A 26,078-nucleotide genomic window follows, 5' to 3' on the forward strand; every position below is an offset into this window, starting at 1 on the left:
ATCATGAGAATAGGAAGCTCTAGTATACCAATGTAATAAATTAATTTTTTCATGGAACTAGCACAAGTAAATTAATCTGTATAGAGCAGGGCTTGACAAATTTGCTTGGAATCTAGGAGCCAGCTAAAAAAGTTAGTAGCCAGGTCGGTAACGGCGATCCGGACCTGTCCCTGGCCTGACATGGAGACGAGTGAGGGGAAGATAGTGCAGCCCCCCCCCCCCCCCACCTGTTTCCAAGTCATTGCCCATAGCTTTTTTTTTTTTTTCAAATTACAATTTTATTTTTTTATTGTATTTTAGTGTAAATATGAGATCTCATATTTAAGAGGACCTGTCATGCTTTTTTCTATTACAAGGGATTTTTACATTCCTTGTAATAGGAATAAAAGTGACAATTTTTTTTTTTAAAAGAACAGTGAAAAAAATAAAAATAAAAGTTAAAAGTAAGAAAATAAAAATAATTTTAAACGCGCCCTGTCCCGCCCGCATATGAAAGCGGTGTTCAAACCACACATGTGAGGTATCGCCGTGATGGGTAGAGCGAGAGCAATAATTTTAGCCCTAGACCTCCTCTGTAACTCAAAACGTGCAACCTGTAGAATTTTTTAAACTTCACCTATGGAGATTTTAAAGGGTAAAAGTTTGTCACCATTCCATGAGCGGGCGCAATTTTGAAGTGTGACATGTTGGGTATCAATTTACTCGGCTTAACATTAGCTTTCACAATATAAAAAAAAAATTGGGCTAACTTTACTGTTGTCTTATTTTTTTTTATTAAATAAATAATTTTTCCCCCAAAAAAGTGCGCTTGTAAGTCCGCTGCGCAAATACGGTGTGACAGAGTTTTGCATCGATCACCATTTTATTCTCTAGGGTGTTATAATATATATATATATATATATATAATGTTTAGGGGTTCTAAATAAAGGGAAGGAGATAGGCAGGCAATAAAACCAGGCAGGGGAAGCTCCATTAGCATTGCTGGTTGTCATACCAACGGCCACCACAAGAGGGCACCAGATTCCAGAAGGAATCATAGGACCGCAGAAGGCCTCAAAGCCGTGGCCTCAATTACAGGCCGCCGGCGGAGCGGCCCGACGCGATCATTCCGGGGGGGTCCATGGAGACAGGATACTCCCACCTGTGCTGCCCCAGGCGCCAGGTCGCTAATTCTAGTCGCAAATGCGACCTGGCGCCCGGGTTTTGTCGAGCCCTGGTATAGAGGAGCCTTTCTCAAACTTTCAATACAGAGGAACCCTTGAAACAATGTTTCCTGTCTTGGGGAGCCCCTGCTAAAATTTACTATATCTACACCTCATGATGCATTAGTGTGATGGTCAGTGAGAAGAATGTTCCTTACACTTGTGGTCACTGGGAAGGAATACCCCTTTAGATAGCTAAAACGATCGAAGGAGTCAGTGGGAACTTATCTGGAGGTGCAGAAGTTGCTCAAGGAACCCCTAGCAACCACTGGAGGAACCCTAGCCGAGAAACCCTGGTATAGATTGTAGCCACCTGTGATCACTGATTAAAAGGAAAAGTTAAAGTGGTTGTTGACCCACTCATACAAGTGAATATAATTCTCTCCATGTCCCAATGACAGGAACTCCTGTCTGTTTTATCTAAAAATAAAAAAATAAACGCCTTCTTTACCGTATTTCAGATCGATTCCCTGCAATAATGTGACTGGCCGGCTCTCTCCTCTGCCAAGCTGACAGATGCAGCGGGCGGGACTGAGATTCCCCCGCTGACGTCAGCCAGGGCGAATAAGGGCGAGAGAGCCAGCTGGTCACGTGATAGCGGGGAAAGGCTCTGGAATACGGTAAAGAAGGCTTTTTTTTTTATTATAAAATCACAGGACAGGAGTACCTGTTAAGAAAAAAACAGGATTAGATAAGATTTTAACAGTTATTACAGCAGCAGGAGGGAAGGGGAGGGGACGGACACTGTCACAGGAGCAGACAGGCAGGGAGGGAGGGGGAGAGCACAAAGGAGAGACAGGAGAGCTGCAGCTGATTAAGTCATGTAAACTGACCATGATGTCAGGGCTCGGCAGCTATGATATACCGTAGTCAGTCTACAAAGGGGGAGGGCAGAAATTGTCAGGATCAGTCAGGTATTTCAGGTGTTACAGGGGACCAAATTACACAGCACAAGCACTATGCTGTTATTTGTACTTTAAAAAAGGGACAGGATCTATTTATTTAAGTTAACAAAACACTTTAACCTTAACAGAAGAGTGTCAAGGTGAACTAACACCAGACACTCTCCCCACCACACGCAGTCCCCACTATACTTTTGGAGTTGCCAAGCAGTCGGCAACCCCATAGCTGCTCTAGCAGCCTAGGGATAGGAAATCCCTGCTCTTCTCTCTTCGTGCAGCACTTCTGGGACACACCAGATCGATCTACGGTGCTGACCAAAACTATCTGGTCCATCCTGGAAGCGCTGCACAGAGAAGAGGGAGAAGGGTGGGTAAATCCCCAGATCACCAGAGTGGTTATGGGGGCCCACAGCTCAGCAACCCTCAAGGTAAATACAGCAGGGATTTGGGGGGGGGGGGGGGTGGAGGCTAGGGTGCCCAGTGTTAGTTCACCAGTACATTATTTCTGTAAAAAGGCGAACAAATTAACAGAACGCAATATAATCATCTTGAAAAATATTCATCCAGAGAGAAGCCTCCATATAAAAGGTGGCAAGCTTCTCCTAGTAGTGTGAAGTTCCAGCTGTTTTTTTCTTGCCATTGTCCAATCACCTGAAGGTAGCTGTATATAAGTCAGTCATATTGAAAAAAGAGCTTGTGTCCTGTACAGTTAGGAAAGGGAAATGTTGCCCATGTTCATAAGCCTTGTAATCTCTTGTAACATAATAACAGGTGTCATGACAAGAATCTCCTATAAATTCGAAGTAGTTCTGTACTCTGGGACAGTACTCCAACCAAAGAAATGAATAGGTCCATGCCATGCATGTGCAGTAAAAATGGGACCCAGAGGTGGTGCAGAGCAAAAACTGCTGGAACAGTGAAGGAATTATTTTACCAGACTGTACTCAAGAGGGTGGGGGGAATTAAAGGACAACATTATTCAAAAGGGACATTTGTCACTTAAAGTGATCCTGTCACAATCCTGTCTCAAGGATAGCAATTTGGAATTACTATCCTTGAGTGGTTTTATCACTTCAGTTTTACAGTGGTTCTTCAGTCATTTCTTTAAAAAGTCAGCAACTACACTCGCAGACACTCAATTGTCCCAGGATCCAGATGTTTCAGCATTCGTCCAAGCACTTTACCAACTGAAAAAAGGTTCCTTGGATAAGCAGCCAAACATCTTCAGCATTACAAACAAAGTCCAGTTGAATGTAACTAACCATTATCAGATAATAATGTAGCATATATTGTCTACTACCTACTATTAGTATCAATCTTTGTAATTAAAGATTAATTCCAAGTACTTCTTTTATTTACTTTGATCCAGCTTGGAGCGATTTCCGTGGAAGCTGGAAATCGCTGAAGTAGACAGAGCTTCACCAGTGATCTCCACTTGCTTTGGGTCCTGTGCTGAGTGGCTGGCCTGATGTATTCTGAACACAGTAGGTCGGTTGCTCAGCAGAATCAGCATTCTCTGGTCGGTCACTCTTGAGAATCAGCATTCTCTTATTGGACAAGGTGGAGAGGCAGGGCGGTTACATCACGCTCTCCATCTTGTCCAGACAGAGAACTCTGCATTTAGAAAATGCAAAGCATTTTCTGAATGGTGCCCATATTGAGCAGCCAGCTTCTGAGCTCATAATGCATCAGGCCAGCCACTCAGCAAAGGACCTGGAAGAAAGTAGGTATCACTAAAGCCCCATACACACTATCAGATTGTCTGCTGATTTTTGTCTTCAGATTTACCAAAACCATGTAGTGCAAGGGCCTGCCTGATTGCATATAAACTGAAACTCCTAAGGTTTGACCTCATATTATATGGTTTTGGTAAATCTGAAGGAAAAAAATCAGCAGAAAATCTGATAGTGTGTATGGGGCTTAATAGCGGTGTCTTCCTCAGTGATTTTCAGCTTCCAGGGGAATGGCCAGGTATGGTATAGTGAGGGGGAAAAAGTATTTGTTCTAAATCTGTTAAATAAGGAGTGGGATCCAGGCTATACAATGTGGCATGAAGTGTCTCAAATTCTTGGGCTATGGCGGTAGAGTCTAACACTGGTTTATCATGGACTACCTATCTATAGATATGGTTAGATGGCCACATTTATTTCCATACTCACAAAACCTATGGACGTAAAACCTGACCTTGTCCCTTGCTTTCCCGTCCAGGCATTTCGCTAAAGTAGCCCTCAGTTTCTCCAACTCTATCACGGAGGTTGGGTCTAGATGGCTTTTGTGTGTTTGCTCCAAAGTCTGGCTCTTGGGCGGAAGGTCCTGCGCTAATAGTGGCTTTATGACCTTCCCAAATCACCTCAACACCTTCTCAGATGTACAGTGAGGGAAAAAATGTATTTGATCCCCTGCTGATTTTGTACATTTGCCCACTGACAAAGAAATAATCAGTCTATAATTTTAATGGTAGGTTTATTTTAACAGTAAGAGACAGATAGCATTTCAAATAAGTTATGAATTGATTTGCATTTTAACCACTTCCCGACCAGCGCACGACGATGTACGTCGACAGAATGGCACGGGCAGGCATATTGGCGTACAGGTACGTCCAATATTCGATGCCGCCCTGCCATCGGGAGCGCGCCGCCGGCGGCGCGCTCCCGCGCTGGTCGGGACCCCCGTGAGTCCGGTCGCGGGACCCGCGGACTCGATCGCCGCGGGGATTCCCCGCGATCGTCTCACGGAGCGGCCGAATGGAGGAAATGCTGTGTAAACAACATTTTTCCATTCTGCCTAGAAACTAGTGACGCTGATCTCTGCTCCATGTGATTGGAGCAGAGATCAGTGTACACTAAATGAAAGCCCAACCCCCCCACAGTTAGTAACACACCCCTAGGAACACTTAACCCCTACACTGCCACCCACTGGTTAACCCCTTCACTGCCAGTGTCATTTACACAGGAATCACTGCATTTATATAGCAGTGATTACTGTATAAATGACAATGGTCCCAAAAATGTGTCAAAAATGTCCGATGGGTCCCCCACAATGTCGCAGTCACAATAAAAATCGCAGATCGCCGCCATTACTAGTAAAAAAAAAAATAATAAAAAATTATTAATAAAAATGCTATAAAACTATCCCTATTTTGTAAACGCTATAACTTTTGCGCAAACCAATCAATAATCGCTTATTGCGATTTTTTTACCAAAAATATGTAGAAGAATACGCATCGGCCTAAACTGAGGGAAAAAAATGTTTTTTTATATATTTTTGGGGGATATTTATTATAACAAAAAGTAAAAAATAATGCGTTTTTTTCAAAATTGTCGCTCTATTTTTGTTTATAGCGCAAAAAATAAAAACCGCAGGGGTGATCAAATACCACCAAAAGAAAGCTCTATTTGTGGGAAAAAAAAGGACGTCAATTTTGTTTGGGAGCCACGTCGCACGACCGCGCAATTGTCAGTTAAAGCGACGCAGTGCCGAATCGCAAAAAGTGGTCTGGTCTTTGACCAGCAAATTGGTCCGGTCTGAAAGTGGTTAATGAGCAAAATAAGTAGTCGTCCCCTTCGCAAAATATGACTTAATACTTGGTGACAAAACCATTGTTGGCAATCACAGAGGTCAGACGTTTCTTGTAGTTGGCCACCAGGTTTGCACACATCTCAGGAGGGATTCTGTCCCACTCCTCTTTGCAGATCCTCTCAAAGTCATTAAAGTTTTGAGGCTGATGTTTGGCAACTTGAACCTTCAGCTCCCTCCACATATTTTCTAAGGGATTAAGGTCTGGAGACTGGCTGGGCCACTCCAGGACCGTAATGTACTTCTTATTGAGCCACTCACATGCTGGAATACCTATCCATGACCCATTTCAATGCCCTGGCTGAGGGAAGGAGGTTCTCACCCAATATTTGATGGTACATGGCCCCGTCCATCGTCCCTTTGATGCTGTGAAATTGTCCTGTCCCCTTAGCAGAAAAACACCCACAAAGCATAATGTTTACACCTCCATGTTTGAAAGTGGGGATGGTATTTTGGGGTCATAGGCAGCATTCCTCCTCCTACAAACATGGCGAGTTGAGTTGATGCCAAAGAGCTTGATTTTGGTCTCATCTGACCACAACACTTTTACCCTCTGAATCATTCAGATGTTCATTAGCAAACTTCAGATGGGCCTGTATGATGTGCTTTCTGGAGCATGGAGCGCTGCAGGATCTCAGTCCTTTACAGCGTAGTGTGTTACCAATTGTTTTCTCGGGGACTATGGTCCCAGCTGCCTTGAGATCATTGACAAGATTCTCCCCTATATTTCTGGGCCGATTCCTCACCGTTCTCATGATCATTGAAACTCCACAAGGTGAGACCTTGCATGGAGCCCCAGACTGAGGGAGATTGACAGTTATTTTGGGTTTCTTCCATGTGTGAATAATCGCACCAACTGTTGTCACCCTCTCACAAAGCGGCTTGACGACTGGGAGCCAGAAACCTTGCTGATTGATAGTTGATCAAATACTTATTTTTCACTCATTAAAATGCAAATCAATTTATAACCTTTTTGAAATGCATTTTTCTGGATATTTTTGTTGTTATTCTCACTTAAATAAACCTACCATTAAAATATCGACTGATCATTTTTTTGTCAGTGGGCAAACATGCAAAATCAGCAGAGGATAAAACAAATTTTTTCCCTCACTGTATATAAATAATGACATTGATCCAAGCTGGACCAATGTAACTATGTAAGAATTGCCATACGTGGAATTCATCTTTACCCACTTGGCGGTCGCCTGCCCAGTTCAAGCGGCTACTGTAAAGCAAAGCAACCTACTGGTACGACCGTGCATTCATCCAGGTTTAGGGCATGCGTGTCCCCCGCTGTGATTGTATTGTGTCAGCAAGTCCCAGCCGATGATTCACGGCCGGGACCTGCTGATCGGCTGTGTGCAATCACAGCCCAGAGCTCCGTGTTGGTAAACACGGAGCTCTGTACAGAGGGAGCGATCTGTCAGTTTCTCATCCCTGCAAAGCACTATTAACAGTCCCATTAGAATTTGCTGGTCGCCACTATTAGTAGTATAAAAAGGAGATTAGAGATAGAGACACACACACACACACACACACACACACACACACACCATAGTTTGTAGGTGCTAAGGTGTTTTAACTTTTACTTAAACTAATTAATATACACTTTTTAGGTTTTGTTTTGTTTTTTGTCAAAAACCATGTAGCAAAAATACATTTGGCCAAAATTTGTTTCGTGCGACGTGGCTCCCAAACAAAAAATTGACGTCCTTTTTTTCCTACAAATAGAGCTTCCTTTTGGTGGTATTTAATGGGTATTTAATGACCCCTGCGGTTTTTATTTTTTGCGCGACAACAAAAATAGAGTGACAATTTTGAAAAAAAACGCATTATTTTTTAATTTTTGTTATAATAAATATACCCCAAAAATATATTTAAAAAAATTTTTTTCCCCTCAGTTTAGGTGATACGTATTATTCTACATATTTTTGGTAAAAAAAAAAAAAAAAAAATCGCAATAAGCGATTATTGATTGGTTTGCGCAAAAGTTACAGCGTTTACAAAATAGGGGATAGTTTTATGGCATTTTTATTAATATTTTTTTTTTTACTAGTAATGGCGGCGATCAGCTATTTTTATTGTGACTGCGACATTATGGCGGACACATCGGACATTTTTGACACATTTTTGGGACCATTGTCATTTATAGAGCAATCAGTGCTATACAAATGCAGAGATTCCTGTGTAAATGACACTGGCAGTGAAGGGGTTAACCAGGGGGTGGCAGTGTAGGGGTTAAGTGTTCCTAGGGGTGTGTTACTAACTGTGGGGGGCTGGGCTTTGTGTTAGTGAACATTGATCTCTGCTTCAATCACATGGAGCAGAGATCAGCGTCACTTGTTGCTAGGCAGAACGTGGAGATGCTGTTTACAACAGCATCTCCCCATTCAGCTGCCCCGTGAGACGATCGCGGGTATCCCCATGGGGATAGAGTCCGCGGGACCCGCGACCAGAGTCACGGGGGTCCCGACCGGCGGCATATAAAAATGGACGTACCTGTACGCCAATATGCCTGCCCGTGCCATTCTGCCGACGTACATCGGCGTGCGCCGGTCGGGAACTGGTTAAAGTAGCTCAGTGCTAAATAGCAAAAAAATGACCTGGTCATGAAGGAGGTAGAACCTTCCAAAGTTCAACTAGTTAAGAATTTGCGTACTTTAAAAACAAAACACACAATATAAAGAAAAGAAACAAAAAACCAGAGCTTACCCTCCAATATTTAGCACACACAACCAAGAGAGAACTTTGAGTGAATGCGCAGATGGAAATGCTTTGGCAGTTGTGGCAATAAATCGGTTTAGATTCCTCCTCAAACACTGGCTCCGTGTCCTATAAATAAAAAAAATAAAAATGTGTTAACTGGTTATCAGCATATCCAATTTTCTGCATAAATTTACATAATGTTTGGGGGGGGGGGATTTACTAAAACTGGAGAGTGCAAAATCTGGTGCAGCTCTGCATAGAAACCAATCATCATCCAGTTTTTATTGTCAAGGCTGAATTGAACAAGCTGAATTAAACTGGCCATAATTCCAAAATAATTTTCTAAAATCATAACTAAGAATTTTCTTTTGAATTTCGCATCATCGCATAAGGAGGGGGATTCCCAGACATGAAAATTATTTTCTGTAGCAACATGTGGAGAAATTAAAGGCTTGGTTGGTCAAATTTCAAAATCAATGGTGGCACCATCCGATCACAAAATTTTAGCTTTTCAAAGGAAAAGGAGTTTGGGATCCAACCCATGTGTGGCCTGCATTAGAAGCTGATTGGCTATAATGCACAGCTGCACCAGATTCTGAGTACTCCGGTTTTAATATATTTTTATATATATCAACCCCAATGTGACAACAAGATGTCACTAGAAACCGGAGTCCTTTACTACAAGAAGCCCCAAGAACCTTGTCACTGATAAAGCTTCATGTACACGGGATATTTTTTACAACCTCTCCTGAACGATTTAACTGACAGATAGTAACCCACGTTTAAAACGTCCATTTTCCACGTTTAGGTTTAAGCGTTTTAAAAATAAAAAAAATAAAAAAAAACTTTTTTTTTTTTTTTTTAAATAGCAAAAAATGAAAAAACACCTGTTAACGAAACATGGCTAAACGTGGGTTAGCGCCTTTAGCAGCGTTTGGCGCTTGAAATGCCTCTAAACTCAGCTTCTGAACCCATTGTTTTTGCTTTCCAAAAAAAAGGCCTCTAAACTCAACTGCCTAGAAAGGACCCTGTGTACATGTACTGATAAGATAACAGAGGAGAGTTCAGGGGCAGTTGAAAAAAATGCCCACCTTCTCCTAAACATCCATTTACCAGCAGCAGTGTACACGCGGCCTTATTGTACCAGGGCAATTATAGATACCATCAAAATGGCAAATGCTGTGAATTGAACAAATCTTGTTAATTTTTATTTACAGACATGTTCTTCTGACCTTAAATACCAGTTTAGGAATATATAAGCCTAAAAAGAAAACCAAAAAAAACTGGCTGCCCGAAATATCCCTCTGGGCTCAGCAGCATTGCCATCATTATCTAGTCTGTCACTGTAAATAACAAATCTTCATCTGAGGGCAGCACGGTGGCCAAGTGGTTAGCACTTCTGCCTAGCAGCACTGGGGTTGTTGGCTCAAATTCTAACCATGACACTACCTGCCTGGAGTTTACATATTCTCCCTGTGCCTGTGTGGGTTTCCTCCGGGTACTCTGGTTTCCTCCCACACTCCAAAGACAGGCTAGTAGGGTAATTGGCTCCGGTCTAAAAATTGTCCCCAATATATGTATGAATGTAAATTAGGGACCTTAGATTGTAAGCTCCTTGAAGTAATTGTAAAGTCTTGTTTTTTTTTTCCCGAAAAAAATAACATGTTATACTTACCTCCTTTGTGCAGTGGCTTTGCATAGAGAAGCCCGAATCCTCCTCTTCTCGGGTCCCTCTTGTATGATCCTGGACCCTCCCTCCTGTTTAGTGCCCCCACAGCGAGCAGCTTGCTATGGGGGCAGCCGTGCCAAATCACAGCTCTCTGTGTCCATTTAGACACCGAGCCCCGACCAGGCCCTGGCCCCTCTCTCCTGTGATTGGCTAACTGACTTTGACAGCAATGGGAGCCAATAGCGCAGCTGCTGTGTCTCAGCCAATCAGGAAGCAGAATTTCAGATGGCTGAGATACTGGTGGTCATTGCTGGACAGAGAGGGACCTTAGGTAAATAATAAGGGGGGGCGTGCTGCACACAGAATGCTTTTTATCTTAATGCATTATGATAAATAAATAAAAAAACCTTCTGCCTTTACGAACCCTTTGAGGACAAGGACTGATGTGAATGTACAATATACAGTGCCTTGAAAAAAGTATTCATGCTCCTTGAAATGTTCCACATTTTTTCACGTAACAACCAAAACCGTAAATGCATTTTATTGGGATTTTATGTGATAGACCAACACAAAGTGGCACATAATTGTGAAGTGGAAGGAAAATGATAAATGGTTTTCCAAATTTCTTACAAATAAGTACCTGAAAAGTGTAGCGTGCATTTGTATTCAGCCCACTTTACTCCAATACTCCTAACTAAAATCTAGTAGAACCAATTGCCTTCAGAAGTCACCTAATTAGTAAATAGAGTACACCTGTGTGTAATTTAATCTCAGTATAAATGCAGCTGTTCTGTGAAGCCCTCAGAGGTTTGTTAGAGAACCTTAGTGAACAAACAGCATCATGAAGTCCAAACAACACACCAGACAGGTCAGGGATAAAGTTGTGGAGAAGTTTAAAGCAGGGTTAGGTTGTAAATAAATAGCCCAAGCTTTTAACATCTCACAGAGCACTGTTCAGTCCATCATCCGAAAATGGAAAGGAGTATGGCACAACTGCAAACTTACCAAGACATGGCCGTCCACCTAAACCGACGGGCCGGGCAAGGAGAACATTAATCATAATTAGCCAAGAGGCCCATGGTTACTCTGAAGGAGCTGCAGAGATCCACAGCTCAGGTGGGAGAATCTGTCCACAGGACAACTAGTAGTCGTGCACCCCACAAATCTGCCCTTTATGGAGAAGAAAGCCATTGTTAAAAAGTGGTTGTAAACCCTCCCCCACAACTTTGTCCCATGTAAATAAGTATAAAAAACCCAAATGAACACTGCTTGTAGATATCTCCTTACTTGCTTAGTATTGTTGTAATCCTTTTTGTCCTTTTAATTATGTCACTGAGCATGCCCAGATCTCACTCTCTATGTGCTTATCTGTTGGTTATCAGGACTTCCTAAGGCACACAGCACTGATATCGCAGGAGGCTTCATAATCACTCAGAACTTCCTCCTACACACCATGTGACCTCACATGCAGTGTAAAGCAGGGTAGGGGACAGCATTACTGCAGACTTATCAGCTGAAGCTGATAGGACTCATACAGGCAAACGCCAGATAATCAGCACAAATAAATACTATGAAATAAAAGAAGTCAGCTATGAACAGGGAAGCAGGGTTGCCATAAAAATTTTGGATTGAGAAGGAGGCTTGGCTAACAGTACAGGAAGTGCTCAATGTAAGGGCAGAAATACACTCCACTGTAGACTCAGAAAACAATACTTAAGATGGCGCTGCCTAACCCATGGAAATAAGGTGCTCTTGTCAGATGAGTCCAAAATTTAACTTTCTGGCCTAAAAGCAAAGCTATGTGTGACAGAAAACTAACACCGCACATCACCCTGAGCACACTGTGAAACATGCTGGTAGCAGCATCATGTGGTGGGGACGCTTTTCTTCAGCAGGAACAGGGAAGCTGGTCAGAGTTGATGAGAAGATCAATGACACCCAAATGCAGGGCAATCTTGGAAGAAGACCTGTTAGAGACTGGAAAAGACTTGAGACCTTTGGCGGAGATTCACCTTCCAGCATGACAACGACCCTAAACATACAGCCAGAGCTACAATGGAATGGTTTAGATCAAAGCATATTCATGTGTTAGAATGGCCCAGTCAAAGTCCAGACCTAAATCCAACTGAGAATATGTGGCAAGACTTAAACTGCTGTTCACGGACGCTCTCCATCCAATCTGACAGTTTGAGCTATTTTGAAAAAAATAAAAGAAATGTGCAAAAATGTCACTTTCTAGATGTGAAAAGCTGGTAGAGACCTCCCCAAAAAGACTTGCAGCTGTAATTGCAGTGAAAGGAGGTTCTAAAAAAGTATCGACTCCGGAGGGCTGAATACACACGTTTAACATTTTTATTTGTCAAAAACCATTTATCATTTTCCTTCCACAATTATGTGCCACTTTGTATCCCAATAATCCCAATATCCCAAAAACCCAATAAAATACATTTATGTTTTTGGTTGTAACATCACAAAATGTGGAAAATTTCAAAGGGGTATGAATACTTTTACAAGGCACTATACATTGTAAAGTATTGTGTAAACTAATGGCAAGTATATAAAAACATAAAAATAAAAACAGGTGATGTAAATTCTGGATTGCTGAGCAGATTTTTGCAGAAGCCCCCCCCCCCCCCCTACAAACGCATGATGTGTACATATATTCTAGCACAGGAACTGGAATGAGCATTATTCTTCTTTAAATGACATATATAGTGATCACAGAACCAATGTTTGGATCGCGAGTCTACTTTAGCTAAGCTGAATGTGTGTTTTAATGACAAAAACGGTCAGAAGCAACATTTATTTTTCCATGAAGGAATACAAAGTCAAGCAATCAGTCCACCACACAGCTCTCATAACTATTAAAAAAATAACTCCAGCCTTTACGTCAAATCTTGCAGTGGTACAGGCTCCCCTCCTATATTGAAAATCCTTATTCTGATTTCACTGCACACTGCATTTCATACAGTGCCCATTAGAAACCACAACAAGTCACATGTAGATTAGGGGGTCAGAAGCATGGATAGGGGGGCAGCGCCTGTGTGCCCCCTATGGACGGGCCACCGCTGCTAGCAATCTAATTCGATATCCAAAGATAACAAAATAGATGGTCATCAAGGCAAATTACCCAAAGACTCACTACAAGCAACAGAATCTCAACAGCACTAGAAAGACAGGTTTTGCCTTTTACCTTACCTGCATACGGTGAACCTCAGCAGTAATGATCCACACCTTGAGAATTCCTGTTACTGAAACAGCTACAACTGTATCTTCTGTGGAACAATAAAAAAGCAGAGTTTCTTTATTATAGGAAACACATTAGGGCAACTACCAAATAATTCTGAGAAAAAAAAGTTTACAGCTAAATCTGATCTGTGTACTCTGTGAATGAAGCCCAGAGATAAAAACTGTAACTAAATAAACAAAAAGATATTAGAAATCTAACAGATCTCTAGTAAGCCCTTGTAGTACAGCTCTAAGGGCTCATCTTATCTCTCTGAAGAGATATTCGCCATGGACGACTCTGCAGAGGGCGCCCGACGGGAGGCCAGGTAAGGTGAGGAGCCGTTACGAGTTCATACAGAAATTGAGAATATTATTTTAAGCATTTTTGTTGGCAGATCCCAACCAGTATTGGCTATTTACACCCAGAAGTGTAAAATACTTCTCACAGTTATGGATAATGCCGGCCATACACGGTTCGAATTTCAAAAGAATTTTCTTTCAAAAATCGTATCTAAGAATTTTCGTATGAATTTCGCACCATTAGTGGGCTGCAGCAACAGCCGATTTTCGTGCGGAAATAAAATTTGAGGAATCGGACATGTTGGAAATTTTTAGAAAAACAACGATTTTCTAATCAATGATGGGAGAATCATGCGAGAAACGTAAGAAAATGTACGGAGATAAAAGAAGATTCCCAGCCAAGAAAATTATTTTCTGTAGCAACATGAGGTGAAATTGAAGGCTTGGTCGGCCGAATTTCGAAAATCAATGGTGGCATCATCGGATCACAAAAAAAACGAATTTTCTGATTTTGAAAAGAAAATTCGTTCGAAATTCGACCGTGTATGGCCTGCATAAGCAACATGCAGCAAAAGTCTAAAAGACCCATCAGGTCAACTTATGGGTCCGGGGGCTGTCCACACTACTGCGCAGCGGTAAAGCGTGTTATGGGCGTTGGTGCAATGTTTTGCCATGCTCTGCCAAAAATGCATGCACATTTTTTTGTGTGATTTGGCACATTAGGCAGCAAATTCAAATGACTGGGCTTCCCTAATGCAAAGGCATAATGCGTGCGCATGCCAACACTGGACAATAGCGCGAACAAACCCTTACAGGAGTTACGTTTATCTTACAATTTACATGAATCAAAAAAAATAAAAAAACCTGGAAAGGCAAAGAAAGATCCTAATTTATTAATCCTATTCTTTGAGAGCACCTATAGGTACGATTATGCCCTTGGAATTATTTAGAATTATGTACGTCAGGTTTGTGAAAGCTAAGATTTATATGATTGTTACAGATTACAGCCACAATGCATACTTCAGAAACCAGAATCGGCGTTTTCCTTTCAGTGTTTATTATTTAAAAAAAAAATATATATATTTATTGTAGGTTATGAGGAAAAAAAAAAAAAAGCGTTAACAATATAACTAAACTTAATTTTTTTGGGATGGATTGGTGAAAGGAAATATTTCCACTTACTTCCTTTTAAGCAAAAAATATAATAAAAAAAAAAAAAAAAAAAAAAAAAAAAAAAAAAGCAAATTTAACCTTTCCCTACTCTATCCAGAATAAAAAAAAAAGTTTTGGTTTTAGATATACTTCTGGAAATAATGCAGCCAGATCTTCCTCAAGCAATTAGAGAATTACAAGTCACATTCAAAACTCTCTCTCTTTCTCTTGTGTATAGAAAGTATAGCAACAAAAGCGCACACAAACAGGGCGGGCCCAGGTGCGATTACCTTGTGTCCTGTGAGAGCGGATGATGCTCATTGAGCTGATCCAGTCTGGAGAGATCTTTGATACCAGTGTATACAGACATCCAGACTGCTGGCATCCACAACAAGGACTTCTGGGTAGTGTCCATGGCAAAGTAACCTTCCCTCTCGCTGAGTCCCAGCCGAGAACTGGTAGAACTGACAGAAGTGAGAGAATATACATTATAGCTTACAATAAGCCTACAGTTATATTAGCGACCAACTGTGTACAGGAGGGCATACACATCATCTGTCTTACAGATGAATTTAGACACAAAATGTAGTCAAATTGTTTAGAAATTGAAAACGTATTTGCTTCCGATTGACCGATTTAAATAAATTGACACTGATGTGCCTACGGTAGAACTGGAAGCATACCAGGGTGCTAAACAGTTAAAGAGCATTAGATTATTGTGAGATGATGGTGCTACATAACAGGTCCTTCTATCCTCTTTGGGCTTTTATATAAAAGCATACTTGGGCCCCATTTTCCCACAAATTGCAGTAACCACGGTACTCTCTATGTTCTTCCTATCCACTTCTCCGCCATAGACTTTGTAGGCGCAACAGCTGTAAAAACTGTAAAATAATGTTGGAGGCATCAGACTCTGGAGCCATCCTAGCGTGGCCACATGGGTAGAAGATTGGCCACTGATATACAAGCCCAAAGATGATTCTTCGAAGCAGCAGATAATAGACCAGAAACGCAACAGATATGATGAGGACAGATATCCAACACAACCATCTCCAAATTAAGACAATAATGGGCATTTAGGCTTCTTTCACATTAGCGGGTCTCCAAAGTCGCACAATTTCCAGTGCGACTTTGAGGCATCTTTGATTCGACTTTGGATCAAAGTTGCAGCTAGTGTCTCACCAAAGTAGCGAAGGCACCTTTTCAAAGTCGCTGTGACGTTAAGTTGCAGTGATTTCAACGGGTGCCATTGAAAAGAATGGTGTGCGTTTTGTCGTGCAACTTTGATGTCAAAGTCGCATGACAAATCACACAAGTGTGAATGGACTTTATGTACATTTATGCATTAGTGATATGAAACATAATGTAATATTGCTTCTTAACGTATGAGCTTGATCATTGTACAATGCAATCCATTGCCCAGAAATGTCTCCATTGAAAGAAATATTTTTGAAGGATTTCAAGAATACTAAAAGCTGAATTGTTCATTCCAATATAAAGGAATCTTGTGATTAAAAAGGGTTACTAAACCCAGGACCCTGCATTCACTATAACTGAACTCCCACAGTACACAGAACATGGAAATGTAATTATTTTAGTACATATAAGCTGCTAAATACCTTTTCTCATCAGCAGTATATAGCAGTCTTGTAACTTCTATCAGTGTCTGGTTAAAGCGTGGAGGAGTTTTTATACTGCACTGAACTGTCCTATCAGGATGCAGCACCCCTGACCCTCTCTCTGGACAGTGCGGACTGGCCCTGTGCAGACCACATGCACTCTAACAAAAAGAACTCTGTAGCAATACACACCAAACTGAGCATGTGCAGCCTGACTCCATAGACTGTCTTATCCGGACCTGTTTTGGAGTCAGCGGAAGAAGGGGAGGATCTGTACATACAAGATCAAGCAGCCTTTTTACACAATGCAGAGAAATAACCCCTTAGGTTCCAAGGCGAGTATAACAAGCATGCTTTATTGCATATACAGCCTGATTTTACTGTTGTGGGTTTAGTAACACTTTAAAGTGGTAGTAAATTTATTTTTATTTTTTTCAGTTTAGAAGTTTCCACCTGCAACTCAATATCATAATGAGCTAGTATTCACCACATACTAGCACATCATGAAAGACTTGCGTTAAAACAAAGCCCTCCAAACAGCACACTGTCACCGCTGCAGAGGCTTACATATTTACCTGGTCATCCTTCCGGGTTCGGGGACCCCGGGTGTCCAATTGGCCAAGCCACAATGACATCACCCCTGCGCACGTGCGGGGGGAGTCTCGGGCAATGGCACACAGTTCTTAAGAAGAGGCACAGGTTTACTGTTCCTTCAGAATGCATGCGACGTCACTGGCTGCTGCTCGCAAGAATATCTATTAAACGGTGCATATTTAGGAGATATTCATTTTACCTACAGGTGAGCTTTATTACAATTACAATTCCAGGGTTTACTAACCCTTTAAACATCCCGCACTTGGAACATATAACAATATGTGATGTTGCTTCTTGAGGGGACAGACACATGTAATCATTTTCCACCAACCTGTATACCGTGTGTGTACATGCCAGCTTAGTGAACTCCACACATCTTCCATCATTCACATCCCAAAGACACATCTCCCTGTAAGAGAAAGGAATCAATTCAAAGGACTTTCGTTATTTTAATACAGCGTTAGGGGACCAGAAATCATGAATTTGACTTTTCACTGAAGAAATAAGTGCCATTCGTGGTAAAATTTGAATGAACAATTGTGGTATACAGTGCGGAAAGTAATTATTTGATCCCCTGCAGATTTTGTTGCCCACTTACAAAAGATTTTACAATACATGGCCCCTTACATTGGCCCCTCAATGCGGCAAAGTTGGTCTGTACCTTTAGCAGAGAAACAGCCCAAAAAATAATGTTTCCCCCTCCATGGTTGACTGTAGGAGGTGGGGGTTCTTAGGGTCATAGTCAGCATTTTTCTTCCTCCAAACACAGCGAGTCCCCCTCTTCAAGAAGGCACATGTACAGTCATGACAATGAACATCTAAATGATTCAGAGAAGGATTTGGAGAAAGTGCTGTGGTCAGATGAGACCAAAATTCAGCTCTTTGGCATTAACTCGACTTGCCGTGTTTGGAGGAAGAAAAATGCTGACTATGACCCCAAGAACACCATCTCTACAGTCAAGTACGGGGGTGGAAACATTATGCTTTTGGGGCCGTTTCTCTGCTAAAGCTACAGAACAACTTTGCTGCATTGAGAGGCTAATGACGGGGTCATGGATTGTAAAATCTTGGATGAGAACCTTTGTCCTCTGCCAGAACACTGAAGATGGGTCGTGGATGGGTCTTCCAGCACGACAATGATCCAAAACATACCGCCAAGGCAACAAAGGAGTGGCTCAAGAAGGAGCACTTTAAGGTCATGGAGTGGCCTAGCCAGTCTCCAGGCCTTAATCCTATAGAAAATTTATGGAGGAAGCTGAAAATTCAAGTTGTCAAGAGATGACCAAGAAGCGTAAAAAAAATAAAAATAAATCAATAAAATAAAAAAGGTGTTCAGTCGTTTTTAGGTTTATTAAAAGTCGGCAGCTACAAAAAGTGTGGCTGCTGTTAATGTGCTAACCTGGAAACGCCTTTTGTGGTTTAAATAAGATATAAAAAAAAAAAATCTGCAGGGGGATCAAAATTATTTTCCCCACTGTATACATATCAAAATTAGCTATAGTGAACCGGTCAACCATAATAAAAAAATAAATAAAAAAAAAAAAAAAAAAAAAGCACTGACGAATAGCATACATCACAAAGAGCCTGCTCACCTGAAACTAGTTTCACTTTTCTACAGCAGACTAATTGAGAGAAGATCAATTTGCTAAACCGCACTAACAGTGTGGTTAGAGACATCTCCACTGTCAGATATTGTATTTAGAGCTGTGGCATCAGCAGCCACCTGAATACAGTGGCACTTCAGAACAGTAACTCCATCCCATCAGGGTTGGTGCAGAAAACCACAGGTCTCTGCAAGACACGCAGGAAACATGGGTTTCCTATGGGCTTGTTCGCACCAAAACAGAGGTGTAACATCCAGTGCGGAGCCATGCTGGATTATACAGGATGTCTGCAGTTTCCCCACACAGCTCCGCACTGGAATGCAGACAAAACAGAGCGCACAGATCTGCATGCCTCTCATATGAGAGGAGGTGGGAGGAATGCAAAGCGGCCCGCTATGGGTGTACAGCCCGCCTTCTTCCCCTGTGCCTGGGATGCTGCCCACTCGGGTCAGTTTCTGGAAGGACATTGGGCAGGGAACAGGATGGAGCTATGCTGTGAGGGGAACACAGATGCTGGCACAGATGCGGCTAACCCAATGGCAGTATGTGAAGGGTATAACAGAGCAGGGGTATATGATCAGGTGGACAGCGATGGCGGGGACACAATGATGACACAGGGGGTTATTTACGAAAGGCAAATCCACTTTGCACTACAAGTGCAAAGTGCACTTGAAATTGCACTGAAAGTGTACTTGGAAGTGAGAACGCTGTAAATCTGACGGGTAGATCTGAAATGAGGGGAAGCTCTGCTGATTTTATCATCCAATCATGTGCAACCTAAAGTTCTTTTTTATTTTCCTTGCATGCCCCCCTCAGATCTACAGTGACTGCACTGCCAAGCACACTTTCAGTGTAATTTCAAGTGCAGTTTCCTTTTCTAAATAACCACACAGTGTTGAAGGTTTGTGCGTAACAGACAGGCATGTAAACTGATGTAAATTTTTGTCACTGTGAAGTGAAATCTGTGCAGTTTTCCCATCACTATGCATGCATGAATGGTGTGAGCAAGCCCTCGGGTCAGGGGTAGGCAACCTCGGCCCTCCAGTTGTGGTGAAACTACAAGACCCATGAGACATTGTAAGACCCTGACAATCACAGGCATGACTCCTAGAGGCAGAGGCATGATGGGATTTGTAGTTTCACCACAGCTGGAGGGCTGAGGAGGTTGCCTACCCCTGCCTAATGCTGATCATTTCCCACTCAGTTTAGTCATTTTTTAAAATTCATTTTGTCAAGCCAGTTGGGTGGTGCTTGCAGAGCCACCTGTGACTTAAACATGAGCTGATTCAGCAGAAAACAGATGAAATCGGAGTCATCTATGAGAGGCCATTCGTGATCAAGTAGCTGATGGTGATTCATGGTGTTGTCAACACTCACCCGCTTTCAGATGCACTGACAATATATTGACGGTCACTGGATGCAGATGCTTTTGATAAGCAGGTGATAGAGGCTGTGTGTCCAAACAGGAGAGCCCGAGATTGATCTGACAGAGAGGAAACAAACATTCTATAACTGCATACAAGGCTCGTTCTCCTGAGTGGCCAGCATACATAGTCAGCTTTAGTATTAAAAAGGGTTAATCTGACTGATCTAGGTCCAACCAAAACACCTGTGTTGGCATTAAAGGATATAAATTAAAATGGAAATCAACCTCAAACAATAAACGTCTCTTATTTGCTCAAATACAATTGAAGCGTTTTGTTATATCTGTTTGATAAGTTGAAAAAAAAAAATAGCTGTTGATCTTTTAAAAACCACCTTGTGACCTCCCTGGGTCTCATTGAAAGAAGAGGAAATGTCTTGAGCTGCAGTTGTTCAGCCATGGCAGCCCATTCATTTGATTGGGGTGATTGATGTGCCTGCGTTTCATGCAGGAAACAGGTTCCTGCTCCATTTTTGAACCACAGCAACCAGGAGATTGCATGGTGCTTTGGCACCATGCGATTTCCCGGCAGTTCCCAGCACCATTTCAATGGGAGCAGCGATGGAGGAGCGGTAAACACACCGCTCCTTCACCGCTCCAAAGAAGCTGCTAGCAGGACTTTTTTCTGACGTCCTGCCAGCGCACCGCTGTAGTGTGAAAGCCTCGGGGCTTTCACACTACACACAATGGTGCAGCTTCTTTAGGGCGTTTTGCAGGCGCTATTTCTAACGCTATAGCGCCTGCAAAACGCCCTGGTGTTAAAGGGGTCTCACTGCGAGTTTTACATTTGTCTGTGAATATCCGTAACGGAAACACATGGACAGGTGTTAAAAAAATAAAAATAAAAATAAATAAAAAAACACAAGTATTTTACAAATGTCCTTGAATTTAATGATGGTTGGAAACCCTCATATGTGCTGTGTTGGGAGGCGCAACTGAAATCTAACGGTGCAGGTGGGGGGGTTAGATGCATTCGCAGTTTCCACTGCTTTAGAAAAAAAGGCACCCCTACCACAGCCTTTTCCCAGTCCCTCAGACTGTTGGGGGGCTGGACTATAGTTTGAAAAAAAAATATGAATGAATTGCTATGCACACTGCACATATAAATATGTTTTGTTTTTTTTGTTTTGTTTTTTAATAAAGAACACAAATGTATTAGTATTTCTGCTCCCCCATCAGAGATCACAGACTCCTCTCCATCACAGACCCCCCTCCCCCCAAAAATATAAATAAATAAATAAATAATTAAAAAAAAAAAAAAAAAAAACACAGACTTCTCTCCATCACAGACTTCCCCATCACAAAGCCGCCCTCAAATGCCCCCCCCCCCCCAATCACAAAGCCCCCTATCACAGATCCCCATCACAGTCCTCCATCAATATTACTGACTGTCCCTTCCATAAGATCGCAGCACTCCCCCCTCACCTACCTTATTCAAAGAAGACACAAAGCATGACAGGTCTGGACAATGGGCGGGACTTTTTAAGTGAAAGCCAGGTGATTGGTTGCTGGGACTGCCCTGCTGGCTGTAACCAATCACCTGCTTCTTAACTCGAAAAGTCCCGCCCTTTGCCTGGAACTGTCATGGTTCACATCTTGTGTGAATAATGTAGCAGGGGGAGGAGGGAGTGATTTGATATTATGGAAGGGTCAGTCCGCAGGTCAGGTATACCAACCCTGGCGGGCCGTAGTTTGAGGTTCCCTGCCCTAGGACATGAAAATACAATGTGTTACTGGCAGGATTACCAGATGAAAAGAAAAAGAAAAAAAAGGCAGAAAAAAGAAAAATTTACACAACTACCACATCGAAGGACATTTTTTTCATGGCTTAAGATACTTTTTAATATTTTTCCAAAGAAGTAGGCTCAATAATACCCTTCTACATTGGTCTTGTGTTTCACCTGGGAGAAATATGGACGCTGCCATTTATGACTTCTCATTCTTAAAATGCTAGTTGCTTGTTTGTCATACTGACCCTCTACCACAGTACTTTGTGTTATAGACAGGAGGCGGCATATGATATTGTTCCGAGTCAATTGCTCAAAAAGTATAAAGCCTATAGGTCAGCATTTTCAGAGGTCAGGCGAGTATAGGAATCCATATCATAAAGCAAAAGCCAGCATAGTCTCATCAGTCCTAAAGTTGTCAAATTACTTTTTCTTATTTTACGAGGACATGAACAAACACAAAATGGGGGGTGGCTCTGGATGTAGTACACTTGGACTATTAAAGCAACTGACATCTGACCCTACAGGTGGTTAATCTGTAAGTGAAGGTCTAAAGCAAAGGTGGTAAAATTACAGGGTATAGAAGGACTTAAAAGTAGCTGTAAAGCCTTAAGATTTTCACCTTAAAGCGGTATAGTGGTTTTTTTTTGGGGGGGGGGGGGGGGGGGGGGGTTTTTACTTTGACCTACAGTTAAGCCTATAATAAGGCTTACCTGTAGGTAAAAAAAAATATCTCCTAAACTTGTACGGTTTAGGAGCTATTCCCCTCGCAATGAGCCGCTGACAACAGACGTTGCCGGAAAGAAATCTCCCACACACATGCGCGGCGATATCGCACCTCTGGCACTCACAGCGCCGGAGCCGCAATACCCGGAAGACACGTCGAGGGAACATGTCAGCTCCCTCGGCGTGGATCGTCGGAGATATCTATGCGGTGCATACTAGCTCATTATGACTTTTCCCTTGCAGGTCTGAAAAAATAAAAAATTTCAGCGGGGTTTACTACCGTTTTAATGTGCTCTATGCATTAAAGTGATTGTAAAGTCTTGTTTGTTTGTTTTTTTGGTTAAAAATAATTAACGTTATACTTACCTGCTCTGTGCAGTGGATATGCACAGAGAAGCCAGAATCCGCCTCTTTTGGGGACCCTCTTCCATGCTCCTCCCTCCTCACGAATGCACCCACAGCAAACAGCCTGCTATGTAGTCACCCAAGCAGAGCTGTAGCTCCGTGTTTCCATTCAGACATGGAGCAGCGGCTCAGCTCTGCCCCCTTTCCTCTCATTGCCTGATTTTGATTGAAAGCAGCAGGAGGCAATGGTGCTGCACTGCTGTCTTAGCCAATGAGGAGGGGAGTCCAGGGCAGCCAGGGGGGACCGATGAAGAAGAGGAGCCAGGGGCACAGGAGGGAGGACCCCAGAAGAGGCGTATCCAGAGCTGTTCTGTGTATAACCCTTGCACAGAGCAGGCAAGTATAGGCATGTTTATTAAAAAAAAAAAAATAGAAGGTTTACATTCATGTTAAAAGTATAACTAAAAAGGCAAAAAAAAATTAGATTTTTTAGTTCTAGCTAAAGTGAAGTGGGACTATAATAGCTGACAGTTTTTTTTTTTTCGCTGCCTGCATCCCCGTTAGGGAGATTCACCCCATTTGTCCAGTTTAAAACTATTAAAAAAAAAAAAAAAAAAAAAAAAAAACAACACACACACACACAAATTGTGGGTTGTCCCCAGGAAAGTAATAGATGGGAAATCTTCCAATGGGGACACTAGTTCTGGTGGCCTTGGGGCCGGGGGCAGGGATTTCCTCCCACTTCCTGTTTGGCAATAGATCAGGAAGTGAAGGGAAATCTCCGCAATGGGACACAGATGGCAAAACCCTTCCTTACTTTGCTAAATTGCCACTAGTTCTTCTTTAAGTAAAAACCATTACATTAGCAAAGGGTCACCCATAATATTCAGGGAGTACAATAGTACATAAAGCTGACAGACTGCAGGCATACACCAGGAGATAATCAGAGACTATGGCCATTCACAAGAGATGGCCAAAGATTGCAGATAGGCTACAGGATTTTTTGGATACAGAGAATAAGCCTCAAAAGACAGTCATTGACCTCTCTGCTAGCCTCCAAATTTATGAAAAAAAAGGACCAGCTTACTGTTCTTCAGATTTCAAGGAGCGGGACTGTGTTCAGCGCGAGTACAAATCTCCTTGCGGTTAGTGGTTTTAGTGGGAGGAAAAGGCGCCCCATCGCTGGCGTCAGTGGGAGGAAGGGCGTCCCATCGCTGGCGTCAGTGGGAGGAAGGCGCCCCATCGCTGGCGTCAGTGGGAGGAAAGGCGCCCCATCGCTGGCGTCAGTGGGAGGAAAGGCGCCCCATCGCTGGCGTCAGTGGGAGGAAAGGCGCCCCATCGCTGGCGTCAAGTGGGAGGAAAGGCGCCCCATCGCTGGCGTCCAGTGGGAGGAAAGGCGCCCCATCGCTGGCGTCAGTGGGAGGAAAGGCGCCCCATCGCTGGCGTCAGTGGGAGGAAAGGCGCCCCAAGTGCCGCATAAAAGGAAGCAAAGAGTCACATCCAGCCCACGGGCCGCAGTTTGGTGACATTTGCATTAGAGCCATAGATACTGGTGGATGATAAGGCTGCGCTATGGGATTCAAACAGCCAACAAATTTTGCGATTCATGTGACTGCATAGTAAAACTTAGAAAAATACATTTAGATGAGATTTTGTAGAAAATATCTGAGGGAAGTATAAAGAAATGAGGAAGCAACATTTAACAGGTATTTTGTGGGTAGTTTTCTCATCTACTTTAACTACTAGAAGCCAGTCATAGAATACTTATCCTTCACTGGCCTGAGTGAGCACATGGGTAACAGTATTTTCTGCATGGGCCACACAAATGCCAAGGACTGCTGAGTGGGTACCAAAGTTCTATAGACTTAGAAGAGTTAGAAAACTGGCTTAAAGACCATATTCAGAGACTAAAGAGTAATGAGAGGTATACTGTGAATGGAGTAGGGTGTTGGTGTACCCCATAGTTCAGTAGTGTAACCGTTATTTAGAAGACTATTTATAAACTTTACAGAATTTAAAAATTAAAAGTACAGTTCCGTGCTTGCAGGAGACACCAAGTTATATAGTACAATAACATGTTTCAAACTTACACGCCGACTTGGATGTATTGACTGATTGGGCAATTACATGCAAATAAGGGATAACATTGATGAATGTAAACTTATTTCCCCCTGGGGGGTGGGGTAATAGTTATACTCACTTCCAGTTCTGGGGAGAGATCCCACAAGCAGATCTGCCCATCATGGCATCCTGTTATAATGGTGCTCATATCATCCATTACCAACACATTGGAATACAGTGTGTGGGAGCTTTGCGCCCCCAGAGGATAATGGGAAGAACCAGACTGTTTCCAGTCATTTTTCAGCCCTGGAGAAAGAAAAAAAAATTACAGGGAATTAGCAAATTGTGTAAAACGTAGCTAAAGTGCAACTAAAAGGTCCTGCGAGACCATCTAAAGAAGTCCCAGATTCAGCTACATATGAAGCACAACCCAAATAAAAAGCAAAAAAAGTTTCCTTTACCCTTCATGACTGAGCCAAATGTACAATTATTTGAGTCTCACTTGCCCCCTTCCCCAGACACTGCAGCTCACACTGGAAGGGTTTCAACAACACAGGCCAGTGTCCGTCAGCCCAAAAAAAGCTGTGAGCAGAGTTGGGTGAGACAAGGTGCTGAATGTCAATCAGCAGTGACAAGGCCAATAGCCACACCCCCTGCAACAGCAACTCCTCCCGCTGAAGTACAAGCAGTTACCACCTACATGAGAGTGCCAACACTACTTTGAATTCAGGAGCATTAGGATTACTTCAGTGATTCTCATGTTATGTGCCCGGGAGATTTGCAGGTGTGCCGTGGGAGTTTTGAAAAATATTTAAAAAATTGTTAGTGTTTCGAAACCCTGAACATATCAAGAAATTAAATGGTAAATCAATGTTGTAAAAGTAACATATATAAAAACGCAATCTGTCAGTCATTGGTTCCTTTTGTAATGCAAAGACTTGTAGAAAGGCCTGGATTATTTCCTAAATGTACATCATATAACTGGGTACTGACATTTATAGGTAAAGCTGATCCGAGGAAAATCCAAATGCCCCTCGGGGGATCAGGAAGGAATTTTTTTCCCTGCTTTGGCAAATTTGGATCATGCTCTGCTGGGGTATTTTGCCTTCCTCTGGATCAACTGTGGGTATAGAATTGGGTATATGGGCTTGTATGATGATATCAATTTTTTATTTTATTTTTTGTAGTTTGAACTGGATGGACTTGTGTCTTTTTTCAACCTGACTAACTATGTAACTTGTGCA

General features: G+C 42.4%; 1 protein-coding gene across 1 annotated transcript in view; it reads right to left on the reverse strand.

Annotated features, from left to right (window-relative positions):
- WDR7 (WD repeat domain 7) overlaps nt 1-25,136 on the reverse strand; it is a 597,600-nt gene extending 572,464 nt beyond the window's left edge. The window contains 8 exon segments of the mRNA XM_077462962.1: nt 8,393-8,512; nt 13,254-13,330; nt 15,026-15,103; nt 15,106-15,199; nt 17,288-17,357; nt 19,930-20,035; nt 24,970-25,062; nt 25,065-25,136. Of these exon segments, the coding sequence (XP_077319088.1) occupies nt 8,393-8,512; nt 13,254-13,330; nt 15,026-15,103; nt 15,106-15,199; nt 17,288-17,357; nt 19,930-20,035; nt 24,970-25,062; nt 25,065-25,131 (705 nt within the window). The 5' untranslated portion in view covers nt 25,132-25,136.
- Nucleotides 25,137-26,078: the final 942 nt, after the last annotated feature.

This window comes from Lithobates pipiens, unplaced genomic scaffold, assembly GCF_037356315.1.
Source record: "Lithobates pipiens isolate NorthernLeopardFrog02 unplaced genomic scaffold, aLitPip1_a1.2 Scaffold_3, whole genome shotgun sequence".
NCBI classification, from domain to species: Eukaryota; Metazoa; Chordata; class Amphibia; order Anura; family Ranidae; genus Lithobates; species Lithobates pipiens.